The sequence below is a fragment of the Oncorhynchus mykiss genome, chromosome 28 (assembly GCF_057628025.1).
Source record: "Oncorhynchus mykiss isolate SJ-2025 chromosome 28, ASM5762802v1, whole genome shotgun sequence".
Taxonomy (NCBI): Eukaryota; Metazoa; Chordata; class Actinopteri; order Salmoniformes; family Salmonidae; genus Oncorhynchus; species Oncorhynchus mykiss.
Genome location: NC_143049.1, coordinates 34,677,859 through 34,697,475, shown reverse-complemented (window position 1 = coordinate 34,697,475; position 19,617 = coordinate 34,677,859). Strand labels below are relative to the sequence as shown.

The following is a 19,617-nucleotide window of genomic DNA, read 5'->3' as shown; positions in this document are numbered from 1 at the left end:
GAGATCAGTAGAGGCTCTTCAGAAGAGGAAGGGGAAGACCCTCCTCCTCAGTGAATTCCATAAAAACAGTGAAACTTTAAAAAATATATATATATTTTTAGATAAAAATATACTAAATATATTCACGGCACCAAATAATTGATTAAAACACACTGTTTTCCAAAGAAGGTCTGCAGTAGCTTCAACAGCACTGTAGGGTAGCACCATGGTGTAGCTGGAGTACAGCTACTTTCCGTGACTCTTCCAAGTCAAGGTAAGCTTTTGGTTTTATTAATTCATTGCCATCGGGGCAGGTGTAACTGTTAAACTGATGCTGACTGTACACTCTACTGCATGATTGTAGCGGGTTTACTAATGCATTAGTTCTAGTAGCAATATTGACTAGCTATGACGTTTGTCACCATATTATCTTTAATGTAGGCTCTGTGTAGTGGTTAGCGGTCATGATATGAAGGTTTAGCTTGGAAAGTTAGCTGATGTGTTGTGCACTGAAGTCTACAAGCGAGGGAAAATGTGAGAGTAGGAGAGTGCGTAGATGGGAGAAAGAATTCCACAATGAGCAAAGTGATAATGCTGTTTGTATGTGGCTGCTATGAAAGAGAACTGCGTGTGATCAAGGGTGTATTCATTCCACCGATTCTGTTTAAAAAAAACGTTTCTTAAAAGGAAGCAAACAGAACGAAACGGGGATAAACATACATTAATTTGTCCAATAGAAACTCTTGTTTGCAACTGTTGGACTAATGATTACACCCTAGATCAGCTAGATGCAGGCAAGAGTGTGCAATGTGAAATTGAATGTGTCTGTCATGTACTGTCATGTTGTGTCTTGTCTCTGTCCTTTCCCTTCACCCTGTCTCCCTCTGCTGGTCGTTATTAGGTTACCTTTTCTCCCCCGCTTTCCCCCAGCTGTTCCTTGTCTCCTCCTAACTACCCATTCACCCCGTTTCCCACCTGTTCCCTTTTTCCCTCTGATTAGGTCCCTATATCTCTCTCTGTTTTTGTTCCTGTCCTTGTCGGATTCTTGTTTGTTGTGTTTCATGCCTGAGCCAGACTATCGTCATGTTTGCTGTAACCTTGTCCTGTCCTGTCGGAATTTGCCGGTCTATCTGAGCCTACCACAGTTTGGTTATTAAAGAAGCTCTGTTTAAGTTAGTTCGCTTTTGGGTCCTCATTCACTCACCGTAACAGAAGAATCCGACCAAGAATGGACCCAGCGACTTCGGATCCTCTCCACTCAGCCGTCGGGATCCAGGGAGCGATGCTAGGCAGACACGAGCAGGAAGTGTCTGCTGCTCGACATGCCGTTGAGACCCTGGCCACCCAAGTCTCCAACCTCACAGAACAGGTTCACCATCTCCGCCTCGATCCACCGGCCACTTCCAGGGCTTTCGAATCTCCGGAGCCCAGAATCAATAACCCGCCGTGTTACTCTGGGGAGCCCACTGAATGCCGCTCGTTCCTCACCCAGTGTGATATTGTGTTTTCTCTCCAGCCCAACACTTACTCCAGGAGCACTGCTCGTGTCGCCTACGTCATATCTCTCCTTATTGGACGGGCTCGTGAGTGGGGCACGGCAATCTGGGAGGCAAGGGCTGAGTGTACTAACCAGTATCAGGACTTTAAGGAGGAGATGATACGGGTTTTTGATCGATCTGTTTTTGGGGAGGAGGCTTCCAGGGCCCTGTCTTCCCTATGTCAAGGCAATCGATCCATAACAGACTACTCTATTGAGTTTCGCACTCTTGCTGTCTCCAGTGGCTGGAACGAGCCGGCCTTGCTCGCTCGTCTTCTGGAGGGTCTCCGCGCAGAGGTAAAGGATGAGATTCTCTCCCGGGAGGTTCCTTCCAGCGTGGATTCCTTGATTGAACTCGCTATTCGCATTGAGCGACGGGTTGATCTTCGTCACCGAGCTCGTGGAAAGGAGCTCGCGCTCTCCGTCGCCCCCCTCTCCGCATCACTACCATCTTCCTCTGCCGGCTCGGGTGCTGAGCCCATGCAGCTGGGAGGTATCCGCATCTCGACTAAGGAGAGGGAACGGAGAATCACCAACCGCCTCTGTCTCTATTGCGGTTCCGCTGGTCATTTTGTCACTTCATGTCCAGTAAAAGGCCAGAGCTCGTCAGTAAGCGGAGGGCTACTGGTGAGCGCTACTACTCCTGTCTCTCCTTCAAGATCCTGCACTACCTTGTCGGTCCATCTACGCTGGACCGGTTCGTCAGCTTCCTGCAGTGCCTTAATAGACTCTGGGGCGGAGGGCTGTTTTATGGACGAGACCTGGGCTCGGGAACATGACATTCCTCTCAGACAGTTAAAGGAGCCCACGGCCTTGTTCGCCCTGGATGGTAGTCCTCTCCCCAGGATTCAGCGTGAGACGCTACCTTTAACCCTCACTGTTTCTGGTAATCATAGTGAAACCATTTCTTTTTTAATTTTTCGTTCACCTTTTACACCTGTTGTTTTGGGCCATCCCTGGCTAGTTTGTCATAATCCTTCCATTAATTGGTCTAGTAATTCTATCCTCTCCTGGAACGTCTCTTGTCATGTGAAATGTTTAATGTCTGCTATCCCTCCTGTTTCCTCTGTCTCTTCTTCACAGGAGGAGCCTGGTGATTTGACAGGGGTGCCGGAGGAATATCACGATCTGCGCACGGTGTTCAGTCGGTCCAGGGCCACCTCTCTTCCTCCACACCGGTCGTATGATTGTAGTATTGATCTCCTTCCGGGAACCCCCCCCCCCCCGGGGTAGACTATACTCTCTGTCGGCTCCCGAACGTAAGGCTCTCGAAGATTATTTGTCTGTAGCTCTTGACGCCGGTACCATAGTCCCCTCCTCCTCTCCCGCCGGAGCGGGGGTTTTTTTTGTCAAGAAGAAGGACGGGTCTCTGCGCCCCTGCATAGATTATCGAGGGCTGAATGACATAACAGTGAAGAATCGTTATCCGCTTCCTCTTATGTCTTCAGCCTTCGAGATCCTGCAGGGAGCCAGGTTTTTCACTAAGTTGGACCTTCGTAACGCTTACCATCTCGTGCGCATCAGGGAGGGGGACGAGTGGAAGACGGCGTTTAACACTCCGTTAGGGCACTTTGAATACCGGGTTCTTCCTTTCGGCCTCGCTAACGCTCCAGCTGTCTTTCAGGCATTAGTCAATGATGTCCTGAGAGACATGCTGAACATCTTTGTTTTCGTTTACCTTGACGATATCCTGATTTTTTCACCGTCACTCCAGATTCATGTTCAGCACGTTCGACGTGTCCTCCAGCGCCTTTTAGAGAATTGTCTTTTTGTGAAGGCTGAGAAGTGCACTTTTCATGCCTCCTCCGTCACATTTCTCGGTTCTGTTATTTCCGCTGAAGGCATTAAGATGGATCCCGCTAAGGTCCAAGCTGTCATTGATTGGCCCGTCCCTAAGTCACGCGTCGAGCTGCAGCGCTTTCTCGGCTTCGCGAACTTCTATCGTCGTTTCATCCGTAATTTCGGTCAGGTGGCAGCTCCTCTCACAGCCCTTACTTCTGTCAAGACGTGCTTTAAGTGGTCCGTTTCCGCCCAGGGAGCTTTTGATCTCCTCAAGAATCGTTTTACATCCGCTCCTATCCTTGTTACACCTGACGTCTCTAGACAGTTCGTTGTCGAGGTTGACGCGTCAGAGGTGGGCGTGGGAGCCATTCTTTCTCAGCGCTCCCTCTCTGACGACAAGGTCCACCCATGCGCGTATTTTTCTCATCGCCTGTCGCCGTCGGAACGTAACTATGATGTGGGTAACCGCGAACTGCTCGCCATCCGGTTAGCCCTAGGCGAATGGCGACAGTGGTTGGAGGGGGCGACCGTTCCTTTTGTCGTTTGGACTGACCATAGGAACCTTGAGTACATCCGTTCTGCCAAACGACTTAATGCGCGTCAGGCGCGTTGGGCGCTGTTTTTCGCTCGTTTCGAGTTCGTGATTTCTTATCGTCCGGGCTCTAAGAACACCAAGCCTGATGCTTTGTCTCGTCTCTTCAGTTCTTCAGTAGCCTCCACTGACCCCGAGGGGATTCTCCCTGAGGGGCGTGTTGTCGGGTTGACTGTCTGGGGAATTGAGAGGCAGGTAAAACAAGCGCTCACTCACACTCCGTCGCCGCGCGCTTGTCCTAGGAACCTTCTTTTCGTTCCCGTTCCTACTCGTCTGGCCGTTCTTCAGTGGGCTCACTCTGCCAAGTTAGCCGGCCACCCTGGCGTTCGGGGTACGCTTGCTTCCATTCGCCAGCGTTTTTGGTGGCCCACCCGGGAGCATGACACGCGTCGTTTCGTGGCTGCTTGTTCGGTCTGCGCGCAGACTAAGTCCGGTAACTCTCCTCCTGCCGGCCGTCTCAGGCCGCTTCCTATTCCCTCTCGACCGTGGTCTCACATCGCCTTAGATTTTGTCACCGGACTGCCTTCGTCAGCGGGGAAGACTGTTATTCTTACGGTTGTCGATAGGTTCTCTAAGGCGGCTCATTTCATTCCCCTTGCTAAGCTTCCTTCTGCTAAAGAGACGGCACAAATCATCATCGAGAATGTTTTCAGAATTCATGGCCTTCCGTCGGACGTCGTTTCGGACAGAGGTCCGCAATTCACGTCTCAATTTTGGAGGGAGTTTTGCCGTTTGATTGGGGCTTCCGTCAGTCTCTCTTCCGGCTTTCACCCCCAGTCTAACGGTCAAGCAGAACGGGCCAATCAGACTATTGGTCGCATCTTACGCAGTCTTTCTTTTCGTAACCCTGCGTCTTGGTCAGAACAGCTCCCCTGGGCAGAATACGCCCACAACTCGCTTCCTTCGTCTGCGACCGGGCTATCTCCTTTTCAGAGTAGCCTCGGGTACCAGCCTCCGCTGTTCTCATCTCAGTTCGCCGAGTCCAGCGTCCCCTCCGCTCAGGCTTTTGTCCAACGTTGCGAGCGCACCTGGAAGAGGGTCAGGTCTGCACTTTGCCGTTATAGGACGCAGACTGTGAGGGCTGCTAATAAGCGTAGAACTAAGAGTCCTAGATATTGTCGCGGTCAGAGAGTTTGGCTCTCCACTCAGAACCTTCCCCTTAAGACGGCTTCTCGCAAGTTGACCCCGCGGTTCATTGGTCCGTTCCGTATTTCTCGGGTCATTAATCCTGTCGCAGTTCGACTTCTTCTTCCGCGATACCTTCGTCGCGTCCACCCGGTCTTCCATGTCTCCTGCATCAAGCCCGTCCTTCGCGCCCCCGCTCGTCTTCCCCCCCCCCCCCATCCTTGTCGAGGGCGCACCCATCTACAGGGTCCGTAGAATTTTGGACATGCGTCCTCGGGGCCGTGGTCACCAGTACCTCGTAGATTGGGAGGGGTACGGTCCTGAGGAGAGGAGTTGGGTTCCCTCTCGGGACGTGCTGGACCGTGCGCTGATCGAGGATTTCCTCCGTTGCCGCCAGGTTTCCTCCTCGAGTGCGCCAGGAGGCGCTCGGTGAGTGGGGGGGTACTGTCATGTACTGTCATGTTGTGTCTTGTCTCTGTCCTTTCCCTTCACCCTGTCTCCCTCTGCTGGTCGTTATTAGGTTACCTTTTCTCCCCCGCTTTCCCCCAGCTGTTCCTTGTCTCCTCCTAACTACCCATTCACCCCGTTTCCCACCTGTTCCCTTTTTCCCTCTGATTAGGTCCCTATATCTCTCTCTGTTTTTGTTCCTGTCCTTGTCGGATTCTTGTTTGTTGTGTTTCATGCCTGAGCCAGACTATCGTCATGTTTGCTGTAACCTTGTCCTGTCCTGTCGGAATTTGCCGGTCTATCTGAGCCTACCACAGTTTGGTTATTAAAGAAGCTCTGTTTAAGTTAGTTCGCTTTTGGGTCCTCATTCACTCACCGTAACAGTGTCACTGTCTGCCACCTTGATGACTCACATTTTTCTCTCGACCTGTTTACGTTGTACGTTGTAAACTTTCATTCATCGGCTAAGCCGTAAGCAACCTCATGATAGGAATGGGGAGAATTTGAGTATCATGTGGTAGCCTAAACCTATCGATGTTACATTGAGCTGGATGAATTAAATATGAATGACAGTCATCCAATATCCTCCCTCATATTAAACGTCCCCGACCCCCACTGGTAGTTGGTAGTTATAGAGGGGGAGTGTTGGAAAGATTTTTCGCATTGAGAGAGGAACTGTTGTCATTCACAATGGATGTAAAAAAATAAAACGGACTTGGTTGACTTTCTGTGTAATGAAAAGAAAAAGTGCATCCTTGCTTATGTAACAGACATATTTGGGAAACTGAACAAACTGAACGCAAGCATACAGATGAGTGACCAAATCCAGTGGAGTCAGAAACTATGCCCCCTTCCCTTGGCTGTGCATGTTTCTAGCAGAAAACAGCATCAGTAAGTGTCCCACACTAGTGATGACTGCTCACCTACAACACTTGGAAGAGCACTTTGGGACCTACTTCCCACTCTGTTTGACAGCTGGTCAAGCTGTCATGTGACCGAATACATTAACGTGTCACTACGTTGGAGTTTTAAATAAATACCCTGTCATCTTCCTCTGAGCATTAATGCCACGTTCAAAACAACTGAGAACACGGACATCTCAGACTTCCGACCTCAGTGCGTTCAAGACAACTGGGAACTTAGAAAAATACGAGCTTCGACTGGGAAAAATCGTTTGAACGGTCATCCAACTAGGAATTCAAACTCTGGAACTCGGACCTCTTTCTAGAGCTCCAACTTTTCGATCTGAGGATCCATGACGTCATGATTTGACCTCGTATTTTTACGAGTTCCCAGTTGACTTGAAAGCATCATAAAACTCATGGTACCTTTTCCCAGCTCATATTTGTATGAAGCTGGATTCAGTGTTCTCGTCTGCATTAAAACCAAATAGTGATCTAGGTTGGATGTGACAGCAGAGATGAGGTGCACACTTTCGACCACGCCCCCTGACTTTGAGACGCTTGGATGCATCATGCAGTACACACCCATCTCCCCACATTAAAGGACTGTATGTTATGGTGAGTTGCGACGACTGTCACGCCCTGATCTGTTTCACCTGTCCTTGTGCTTGTCTCCACCCCCCTCCAGGTGTCATCCATCTTCCCCACTTATCCCCTGGGTATTTATACCTATGTTTCCTGTCTGTCTGTGCCAGTTCGTCTTGTTTGTTCAAGTCAACCAGTGGTTTGTCTCAGCGCCTGCTTTTCCGCAGTCTCTCCTTTTCCTCCTGGTTTTGACCCTTGCCTGACCTGACCTTGGGCCTGCCTGCCGTCCTGTCCTTTGCCCCTACTCTGGACTACCGACCTCTGCCTGACCTGACCCTGAGCCTGCCTGCCGTCCTGTGCCTTTGCCCCTACTCTGGAGTACCGACCTCTGCCTGACCTGACCCTGGGCCTGCCTGCCGTCCTGTCCTTTGCCCCTACTCTGGAGTACCGACCTCTGCCTGACCTGACCCTGGGCCTGCCTGCCGTCCTGTCCTTTGCCCCTACTCTGGAGTACCGACCTCTGCCTGACCTGACCCTGGGCCTGCCTGCCGTCCTGTGCCTTTGCCCCTACTCTGGAGTACCGACCTCTGCCTGACCTGACCCTGGGCCTGCCTGCCGTCCTGTGCCTTTGCCCCTACTCTGGAGTACCGACCTCTGCCTGACCTGACCCTGGGCCTGCCTGCCGTCCTGTGCCTTTGCCCCTACTCTGGAGTACCGACCTCTGCCTGACCTGACCCTGGGCCTGCCTGCCGTCCTGTACCTTTGCCCCACTACTCTGTATTATCGGCCCCTGCCTGTCTTGACCTGTCATTTGCTTGCCCCTGTTGTTGCAATAAACATTGTTACTTGACACAGTCTGCACTTGGGTCTTACCTGATAAAGACAATCAGAAATACTGTTAGAATGTTTTTCAATTGATTGCAGCAAATAAAAAGGTAAACATTGGCTGTTAATTACACATTTTTTTTCTCCACATGGTTGGGATTGGAAGAATTTTCAGATATCAAAATGCGGTCGTGGGCCAAAAAAGTTTGTGAAGCACGGGTGTAGGTCTACTTGGACACCGGCAATGTCACATGTAAGTGTACTGCCACCTTCTGGTTATAACACTGAACTGCTGTTGAATTTGTGACGTAAACAAATGGAATGTTCCTCAAATTCAAGCCACAAATGTACAATTGATGAAGTCATTATTCTCAAATGACCAACAACGGGGCAAAGTAAGCACACTGAAAATAAACTCAATAATTCCTTGTGTGCTGATTCAAGCCTTGAATTGAAGGTTTAACAGATAGCGCTTCAACCTGAAAGTGATTTTCAAGGAAAATACTACTCTTCCCACCTAATATATTTCATCCATTGCTAACCTAATTACCTAATTACAAACTTGAGTCTTACACAGCTGACTAAATTAAGTGACAGCGATAGGAAGAAATGAATGACAAACCAAACTCAGTTATAAAGTGACTTATTAACTGTCTCTTTAAGGCTACGACAATGACATTTCCTTCAACCTTTAGCACAACAAGTCTCCTTGCAGTCGGCTAAACAAGAGGACAAAAACACCTGCCGAGAAAACATCTCGAAGATATTAAGTCTATCAACGTCATTGTCTGTCAGGTATGTACAAGTCATTTGCCAAAATCAATATGAAGAGCGGACTACAGAATGTTGTTGAGTAATGTCAGTTAAAGGCATGTGGTGGTCATGTGACAACAGGGTGTTTTTCATAGACATAGAAAAGTGCACGTTATGGGGGAATCACGAGAGGTGGTTGAAGTGGCACCACCCTAGTGGTTGTGTCAACTGTGTTGAATATATACACTGCTCAAAGAAATAAAGGGAACACTAAAATAACACATCCTAGATCTGAATGAATGAAATATTCTTATTAAATACTTTTTTCTTTTCATAGTTGAATGTGCTGACAACAAAATCACACAAAAATGATCAATGGAAATCAAATTTATCAACCATTGGAGTCACACTCAAAATTAAAGTGTAAAACTACACTACAGGCTGATCCAACTTTGATGTAATGTCCTTAAAACAAGTCAAAATGAGGCTCAGTAGTGTGTGTGGCCTCCACGTGCCTGTATGACCTCCCTACAACGCCTGGGCATGCTCCTGATGAGGTAGCGGATGGTCTCCTGAGGGATCTCCTCCCAGACCTGGACTAAAGCATCCGCCAACTCCTGGACAGTCTGTGGTGCAACGTGGCGTTGGTGGATGGAGCGAGACATGATGTCCCAGATGTGCTCAATTGGATTCAAGTCTGGGGAACGGGCGTGCCAGTCCATAGCATCAATGCCTTCCTCTTGCAGAAACTGCTGACACACTCAAGCCACATGAGGTCTAGCATTGTCTTGCATTAGGAGGAACCCAGGGCCAACCGCACCAGCAGATGTTCTTACAAGGGGTCTGAGGATCTCTGAGGATCTCATCTCGGTACCTAATGGCAGTCAGGCTACCTCTGGCGAGCACATGGAGGGCTGTGCGGCCCCCCCAAAGAAATGCCACCCCACACCATGACTGACCCACCGCCAAACCAGTCATGCTGGAGGATGTTGCAGGCAGCAGAACGTTCTCCACGGCGTCTCCAGACTCTGTCACATGTGCTCAGTGTGAACCTGCTTTCATCTGTGAAGAGCACAGGGCGCCAGTGGCGAATTTGCCAATCTTGGTGTTCTCTGGCAAATGCCAAACGTCCTGCACGGTGTTGGGCTGTAAGCACAACCCCCACCTGTGGACGTTGGGCCCTCATACCACCCTCACGGAGTCTGTTTCTGACCGTTTGAGCAGACACATGCACATTTGTGGCCTGCTGGAGGTCATTTTGCAGGGCTCTGGCAGTGCTCCTCCTGCTCCTCCTTGCACAAATGCGGAGGTAGCGGTCCTGCTGCGGGGTTGTTGCCCTCCTACGGCCTCCTCCACATCTCCTGATGTACTGGCCTGTCTCCTGGTAGCGCCTCCATGCTCTGGACACTACGCTGATAGACACAGCAAACCTTCTTGCCACAGCTCGCATTGATGTGCCATCCTGGATGAGCTGCACTACCTGAGCCACTTGTGTGGGTTGTAGACTCCGTCTCATGCTACCACTAGAGTGAAAGCACCGCCAGCATTCAAAAGTGACCAAAACATCAGCCAGGAAGCATAGGAACTGAGAAGTGGTCTGTGGTCACCACCTGCAGAACCACTCCTTTATTGGGAGTGTCTATAATGCCTATAATTTCCACCTGTTGTCTATTCCATTTGCACAACAGCATGTGAAATGTATTGTCAATCAGTGTTGCATCCTAAGTGGACAGTTTGATTTCACAGAAATGTGATTGACTTAGTTACATTGTGTTGTTTAAGTGATCCCTTTATTTTTTTAAGCAGTGTATATTACTTTAAATTTGTTTTATCAAGAGGTACAGTTTCTCTTTTTAAAAATAATTTTTTATATATATATATATATACACACACACACACACACACACACAGTGGGGAGAACAAGTATTTGATACACTGCCGATTTTGCAGGTTTTCCTACTTACAAAGCATGTAGAGGTCTGTCATTTTTATCATGGGTACACTTCAACTGTGGAATCTAAAACAAAAATCCAGAAAATCACATTATGATTTTTAAGTAATTAATTTACATTTTATTGCATGACATAAGTATTTGATACATCAGAAAAGCAGAACTTAATATTTGGTACAGAAACCTTTGTTTGCAATTACAGAGATCATACGTTTCCTGTAGTTCTTGACCAGGTTTGCACACACTGCAGCAGGGATTTTGGCCCACTCCTCCATACAGACCTCCAGATCCTTCAGGTTTCGGGGCTGTCGCTGGGCAATGCAGACTTTCAGCTCCCTCCAAAGATTTTCTATTGGGTTCAGGTCTGGAGACTGACTAGGCCACTCCAGGACCTTGAGATGCTTCTTACGGAGCCACTCCTTAGTTGCCCTGACTGTGTGTTTCGGGTCGTTGTCATGCTGGAAGACCCAGCCACGACCCATCTTCAATGCTCTTACTGAGGGAAGGAGGTTGTTGGCCAAGATCTTGCGATACATGGCCCCATCCATCCTCCCCTCAATACGGTGCAGTCATCCTGTCCCCTTTGCAGAAAAGCATCCCCAAAGAATGATGCTTCCACCTCCATGCTTCACGGTTGGGGATGATGTGTTTGGGGTTGTACTCAACCTTCTTCTTCCTCCAAACACGGCGATTGGAGTTTAGACCAAAAAGCTCTATTTTTGTCTCATCAGACCACATGACCTGCTCCCATTCCTCCTCTGGATCATCCAGATGGTCATTGGCAAACTTCTGACGGGCCTGGACATGCGCTGGCTTGTGCAGGGGGACCTTGCGTGCGCTGCAGGATTTTAATCCATGACGGCGTAGTGGGTTACTAATGGTTTTCTTTGAGACTGTGGTCCCAGCTCTCTTCAGGTCATTGACCAGGTCCTGCCGTGTAGTTCTGGGCTGATCCCTCACCTTCCTCGTGATCATTGATGCCTCACGAGGTGAGATCTTGCATGGAGCCCCAGACCGAGGGTGATTGACCGTCATCTTGAACTTCTTTCATTTTCTAATAATTGCACCAACAGTTGTTGCCTTCTCACCAAGCTGCTTGCCTATTGTCATGTAGACCATCCCAGCCTTGTGCAGGTCTACAATTTTACCCCTGATGTCCTTACACAGCTCTCTGGTCTTGGCCGTTGTGGAGAGGTTGGAGTCTGTTTGATTGAGTGTGTGGACAGGTGTCTTTTATATAGGTAACGAGTTCAAACAGGTGCAGTTAATACAGGTAATGAGTGGAGAACAGGAGGGCTCCTTAAAGAAAAACAAACAGGTCTGTGAGAGCCGGAATTCTTACTGGTTGGTAGGTGATCAAATACTTATGTCATGGAATAAAATGGTAATTAATTACTTAAAAATCATACAATGTGATTTTCTGGATTTGAAGTTGAACAGTTGAAGTGTACCTATGATAAAAATTACAGACCTCTACATGCTTTGTAAGTAGGAAATACTGCTGATTTTGCAGGTCATCAAATACTTGTTCTCCCCACTGTATATATTTATATATTTTTTAATATGTTCAGAACTTTTGTGAAATAGCACAGTAACAAATAAATGGCAAATAGATGTAAAACGAGTCCTATATCGACCTGAAAGTCCGCTCAGCAAGGAATAAGCCACTGCTCCAAAACCGCCATAAAAGAGCCAGACTACAGTTTACAACTGCACATGGGGACAAAGATCGTACATTTTGACCCAAGTTAAACAATTGAAAGGCAATGCTACCAAATACTAATTGAGTGTATGTAAACTTCTGACCCACTGGGAATGTGATGAAGGAAATAAAAGCTGAAATAACTCGTTCTCTCTACTATTATTCTGACATTCTAACTGACCTAAAACAGGGAATTTTTACTAGGATTAAATGTCAGGAATTGTGAAAACTGAGTTTAAATGCATTTGGGTAAGGTGTATGTAAACTTCCGACTTCAACTGTATGTATGTGTATTTGTATCAATGTATGTGTATATGTAGGCATGTTTATACATAGGTGTTTGTGTATATATACATATAAATATTTACCCCAAAAATAAACGGGGTATTGGAAATGATGCAGATAATTACATTGATGGAAGTGACAATCTATTCGCAATATTAAAGCTGACCCCCCCCCCCCAAAGAAGATGGACCCTTTTCAGTTATATTCCAGGAAGGATTAGGAACAGGTAGAATGATTGGATTCTTTCATGCTCATCATATCACCCAAATCTTCCTGTTTCTGCAGGACAGTCATGGAACATCTGGGCTGCAGGGCCATCGTGGCCTTTTGTTTTGTGGGGGCACTTATTGCAGGTGCACATCCTCCTGGATCAGTCCTGGGGGAGACACAAGCATTTAAAAGAAAACTCCTGATGGAATATGATAATAACCCTGCCTCGACAACCAGTACGTTTTTTATCATTTTTTTGTCATTCACTGTCAACAGAAAAATGCAAACATTTCATTTGTGTCATCATTAAAGCACATTCACTAGTGTACCTAAATTACATTTAAATGTAACACCTTCACAGAGTGCAGTGCCTTCGGAAAAGTGTTCAGACCCATTGACTATTTCCACATTTAGTTACGTTACAGCCTTATTCTAAAATGGTTGAAATAAAACCATTTCCTCATCTATCTACACACAATTCTCCATAATGACTGGATAAATAGGCTGGCCACTCTAACATAAAGGCCTGATTGGCGGAGTGCTGCAGAGATGGTTGTCCTCCCATGGTTGTTGGTTGTTCTCCCATCTCTGGAACTCTGTCAAAGTGACCATCGGGTTCTTGGTCACCTCCCTGACCAAGGCCCTTCTCCCCTGATTGTTCGGTTTGGCCGGGCGGCCAGCTCTAGGAAGAGTCTTGGTGGTTCCAAACTTCTTCCATTTAAGAATGATGGAGGCCACTGTGTTCTTGGGGACCTTCGATGCTGCAGAAATGTTTTGGTACCCTTCCCCAGATCTGTGCCTAGACACAATCCTGTCTCGGAGCTCTACGGACAATTCCTTTGACTTCATGGCTTGGTTTTGGCTCTGACATGCACTGTCAACTGTGGGACCTTATATAGACAGGTTTGTGCCTTTCCAAATCATGTCCAATCATTTGAATTTACCACAGGTGGACTCCAAGTTGTAGAAACATCTAAAGCCTGATCAGTGGAAACAGAATGCACCTGAGATGAATTTCTAGTCTCATAACAAAGGACCACTCCTCAGTAAAAGGCACATGACAGCCCACTGGGAGTTTGCCAAAAGGCCCCTAAAGGACTCTCAGACCATGAAAATCAAGATTATCTTGTCTGATGAAACCAAGATTGAACTCTTTGGCCTAAATGCCAAGCGTCTCATCTGGAGGAAACCTGGCTCCATCTCTACGGTGAATCATGGTGGTTGCACCATCATGGTGTGGGGATGTTTTTCAGCAGCAGTGACTGGGAGACTAGTCAGGATCGAGGGAAAGATGAACGGAGCAAATTACAGAGAGATCCTTGATGAAAACCTGCTCCAGAGCGCTCAGGACCGCAGACTGGGGCAATGGTTCACCGTTCCACAGGACAACAACCCTCACCACACAGGCTTCGGGACAAGTCTCTGAATGTCCTTGAGTGGCCCAGCCAGAGCCCGTACTTGAACCCAATCGAACATCTCTGGAGAGACCCGAAAATAGCTGTGCAGTGTCGTTCCCCATCCAACCTGACAGTGCTTGAGCGGATCTGCAGAGAAGAATGGGAGAAACGCCTCAACTATAGTTGCGCCAAGCTTGTAAAGTCATACCCAAGAAGACTCGTGGCTGTAATCACTGACAAAGGTGCTTCAACAAAGTACAGAGTAAAAGGTCTGAATACTTATGTAAATGTGATATTTACATTTTCTTTTTAAAAAAAATCAATTTTTAAAAAATTCTAAAAACCCGTTGTTCCTTTGTCATTATGGGTTAGTGTGTGTAGATTGATGAGGGGAATAAAAAAAAGTCAAGGGGTCTGAATACTTTCTGAATGCACTGTACATATGAGTCCTACCAATCCAGTGTCAAATTACATTTTTTGAGTGCCAAAAAAATAACACTGTTTCAGTTTATACCTTGACACAATACACTATGAAAGTGATGTGGCATTTTACAGGAAGTATCCTTCCAAGAAGTAGCCTTTTTAACTTTTGTAGGCTTTTTAAAAGGGTCTTTAATGGACCAAAACTTTATAAAAAGGCCTCTGGTAGAAATAAATTCATCCACAAACACAAATGTAATTTTATACATATCTTAAGTGATGGTGTTTCACAAATGTTATGATATAAACATCAAGCCCATTCAAAAGATTAGGTTACAGGACCCGGAAGTATGACATCATTTTGCACAGCGTATAGTTTTTGTTATAGGCTACATACAGTATTAGTGTGGAAAATAACCATACAATGTTCAGTAACTCTTCATAATCATTCAATTACAATAAACATGCTTACATTACAACACACACACAATATCCACACTAGCACATATCCACACTAGCACATATCCACACTAGCACATATCCACACTAGCATATATCCACACTAGCACATTGGTGAATTGTCAATACATTGCTTCAACATACAGTGCCTTCAGAAAGTATTCACACCCCTTGACTTTTTCCACATTCTGTTGTGCTACAGCCTGAATTTAAAATGGATTACATTTAGATGTTGTGTCACTGATCTACACAATACTCAATAATGTCAAAGTGGAATTAGATATTTTTTGAAATCTTTTCAAATTAATAAAACAATTAAAAGCTTAAATATCTTGAGTCAATTCAATTATTTTGTTATGACAAGCCTAAATAAGCTCAGGAGTAAAAATGTTTATTTTATTTTATACAAGTCACATAATAAGTTGCATAGACTCACTCTGTGTGCAATAACAGTGTTTAACATATACCCCACAATACAAATATCAATAAGGTCCCTCAGTCGAGCAGTGAATTTCAAGCACAGATTCAATTACAAAGACCAGGGAAGTTTTCCAATGGTTCGCAAAGAAGGGCACTGATTGGCAGATGGGGAAAAAAGGGGGTCCACTACAAAGATACAGGTGTCCTTCCTAACTCAGTTGCCGGAGAGGAAGGAAACCGCTCAGGGATTTCACCATGAGGTCAATGGTGACTTTAAAACAGTTACAGAGTTTATTGGCTGTGACAGGAGAAAACTGAGGAGGGATCAACAACATTGTAGTTACTCCACAATACAAACCTAATTGACATAGTGAAAAGAAGGAAGCCTGTACAGAATAAAATATTCTAAAACATGCATCCTGTTTGTAATAAGGCACTAAAGAAATGCCAAAAATGTGGCAAAGCATGGGGGTGGCTGCATCATATTATGGGTATGCTTGTCATAGGCAAGGACTAGGACGTTTTTTAGGATAAAAATAAATAAAATAGAGCTAAGCACAGGCAAAATCCTAGAGGAGAACCTGGTTCAGTCTGCTTTCCTACAGACACTGGGAGACAAATTCACCTTTCAGCAGGACAATAACTTAAATCACAAGGCCAAATATGCACTGGAGTTGCTTACCAAGACGACATTGAATGTTCCTGAGTGACCTAAGTTACAGTTTTTACTTAAATCGGCTTGAAAATCTATAGCAAGACTTGAAAATGACTGTCTCAACAACCAACTTGACAGAGCTTGAACAATTATTTAAAGAATAATAGGCAAATATTGTACAATGAGCAATCCAAGTGAGCAAAAACCTTACCCAGAAAGACTCACAGCTGTAATCCCTGCCAAAGATGATTCTAACATGTATTGACTCAGGGTTCAATACTTATCTAATCAAGATATATTAGTGTTTTACTTTTCATTCATATATAGTACCAGTCAGTACCAGTCAAAAGTTTGGACACACCTACTCATTCCAGGTTTTTTCTTTTCAGTATTGACTGACCTTCATGTCTTAATGTAATGATGGACTGTCGTTTCTCTTTGCTTATTTGAGCTGGTCGAACATAGCCCTTTTACCAAACAGGGCTATGTTCTGTAAACCACCCATACCTTGTCACAACACAACAGACGCATTAAAAAGGAAATTACTTTTAACATGGCACACCTGTTAATTGAAATGCATTCCAGGTGACTACCTCATGAAGCTGGTTGAGAGAATGCCAATATTGTGCAAAGCTGTCATAAAGGAAAAAGGTGGCTATTTATTTATTATATTTATTTGGAATTTTACCCCGTTTTCTCCCCAATTTCGTGGTATCCAATTGTTTTTAGTAGCTACTGTCTTGTCTCATCGCTACAACTCCCGTACGGGCTCGGGAGAGACGAAGGTTGAAAGTCATGCATCCTCCGATACACAACCCAACCAAGCCGCACTGCTTCTTAACACAGCGCGCATCCAACCCGGAAGCCAGCCGCACCAATGTGTCGGAGGAAACACTGTGCACCTGGCAACCTTGGTTAGCGCGCACTGTGCCCGGCCCGCCACAGGAGTCGCTGGTGCGCGATGAGACAAGGATATCCTTATCCTTATCCCCTCCCTAACCCGGACGACGCTAGGCCAATTGTGCGTCACCCTCCCGGTCGCAGCCGGTTACGACAGAGCCTGGGCGCGAACCCAGAGTCTCTGGTGGCACAGCTGGCGCTGCAGTACAGCGCCCTTAACCACTGCACCACCCGGGAGGCCAAAAGGTGGCTATTTTGAAAAATCTCAAATATACTTTTGATTTGTTTAACACTTTTTTGGTTACTACATGATTCCATATGTGGTATTTCAGAGTTTTGATGTCCTCACTATTATTCTACAATGTAGAAAATAATAAAAAATAAATAAATAAGTAGGTGCTCGAATAAATGAGTAGATGTGTCCAAACTTTTGACTGGTACTGTATATATATATATATATATATATATATATAAATGTTTTATTCTTCCACTTTGACATTACAGCGTATTTTGTATAGATCGTTGACAAAAAATATACAATTAAATCCATTTTAGTCCCACTTTGTAACAACAAAATGTGGAATAAGTCAAGGGGTCCTTCCTGAAGGCGCTGTATGTTTTAGCTTGTGTGGTGGATAATGGAACATTCTCTGGTTGTTCTCTGAATTTACCCCAGTCTCCTGTCCCCTGCACCCCACAGCTGTCCACCCCACCGTGGCTGGTTCCTCCGCAGGCTCCACCTACCTGGCTGCAGCACTGGCCTCCGCCTTCACTGTCTCCCTGTTCCTCGTGGTGGCCTTCAAGTGCCGTCTATTCCACCGCTACCTGGCCAGCAACCGCCACTCCCTGCTCCCCGAGGGGGACACAGCCAACCAGTACGGCCCAGACGAGGTGACCTTCCCTGGGCACGGCATGGTAGGCCGAGGGGGTGAAGGCAATAGGACCCATCGAGGGTTGGATACAGATGACGACGATGGCTTCATAGAGGATAATTACATCCAGGCCAGTGAGAGGGCGAGAGCGGAGAATCACGTGGATGACGGGATGGAAGGAGAGGATAGTGATGATGATCTCCTGATTTGAGGTGATTCAGGACTGGTTGAAAGGAATAGTTAACAGTTGACTTGATGACAGTTGTGGGTTCACTTCATAGAGTCCAACGCTGTCCAGATCAGGCCTGGGTTCAAATAATATTGGATTTCTTTCAAATATTTCAGCTGTGCTTAATTGAGCTTGTGTGACACAGCTGAACCAAATGAATCGTCTCAAAAATGAAAAAAACCCACCCAACAGGCACTCCAGGCAGGCTCAATAAAACACTCAAAGTATTTTAAAGAAAACAATTACTATTTGAACCCAGGTCAGGTGAGCATATGTTGAAAGATGACAGAGATACTGAGAAAAGATCATGGTCCCACTTAACGACTTACTGTATAATTATTGTATACTTTACAGGCTTTATAGAACATTCATCAAAAATATAACATTAGGCTGTTTGAGAAGGTTTGAATCTTAAGCAACCTGCACACACACGATTTGAAGTACAATAGACCAACATAGCTACTGTAGTAGGTCAAAGCTGTGCGCTGTGAAACCTTGGTATGACATGGGTGAAGTACGCATCGTGGCGCTCATGTGAATTTCCTTTATTTTTCGGCTGCATACCAATGCCTACTTCTCACTCAAAACAGTTTTTCATTTTTAATACTACATATAGTGATTTACAATTCATTTGTAAGCAAATACTGTAAAACCATGATGATATAATAGGTCATACAATCTGATTATTTGCCAAATGTGGCATAGTAACCCCTTTAAGAAGGGTTTATGAAGGCTTCATTAACAGTTAAAAGTGTTTCCTTTAAAGTGGGACATTTTTCAAGCGGGGGACTAAATGAGCCTGAGCCACATTGAAGATGAGTTGTTACTGTTTGATATGCAATGATTTTTATTTTCTGAAGGCCGCAATGCAAAATAAATATCCTTGATTCTTTTTGTATGTACAGTACCAGTCAAAAGTTTGGACACACCTACTCATTCAAGGGTTTATCTTTTATTTATTTTTTTTACTATTTTCTACATTGAAAAGCATTCCTCATGAAGCTGGTTGAGAGAATGCCAAGAGTGTGCAAAGCTGTCATCAAGGCAAAGGGTGGCTACTTTGAAGAATCTCAAATATAAAATGTATTTTGATTTATTTAATAGTTTTTTGGTTACTACATGATCTCCGTATGTGTTATTTCATAGTTTTGATGCCTGCACTATTATTCTTCAATGTAGAACATAGTCCAAATAACGAAAAACCCTGGAATGAGTCGGTGTGTCTGACTGGTACTGTACAAAGCCTTTTGACACTATCATGTAAAATGTTAATAATGTTGAAGATGCCAGATCCATTCAACACTATGCTCAACAAGTGATGTTGTTTTGATAGTCCTTAAAAATGATGTATGTTACCATCGATATTGATTTGATAACTTTATGATAATGCGCTGTGTAAATCAGTTATTGAAATGTTGCTGTTGTAGATTTTTATTTTTTTTAAATCTTCAGTAATATTCTTAGCCACTTTAACATCACCGATGAAGAAATACGACAATAAATCCTTCTTTACACCTGGCGCTAACATGCTTCCTTTGCCCTGATCTGGTCCACATTCTCATCATGCCCACATTTTCAGAAATGTGTCTA

The 19,617-nt window shown here is 45.5% G+C and overlaps 1 protein-coding gene across 2 annotated transcripts; it reads left to right on the top strand.

Moving 5' to 3' along the window:
• The first annotated feature begins 5,851 nt into the window (after positions 1–5,851).
• Positions 5,852–19,547, top strand: LOC149970841 (uncharacterized). 2 transcript variants are annotated; one of them, XM_090225170.1, is made up of 4 exons: positions 5,852–8,027; positions 8,470–8,569; positions 12,751–12,911; positions 17,627–19,547. In XM_090225170.1, the coding sequence occupies exons 3-4, from the start codon at positions 12,758–12,760 to the stop codon at positions 18,007–18,009; spliced, it is 537 nt and encodes a 178-aa protein (XP_090081296.1). In that variant the 5' UTR covers positions 5,852–8,027; positions 8,470–8,569; positions 12,751–12,757; the 3' UTR covers positions 18,010–19,547. The 2 variants fall into 2 exon arrangements, with proteins under 2 accessions (XP_090081296.1, XP_090081295.1); XM_090225169.1 differs by lacking the exon at positions 5,852–8,027 and having other exon boundaries at positions 8,420–8,569.
• The last annotated feature ends 70 nt before the right edge of the window (positions 19,548–19,617 follow it).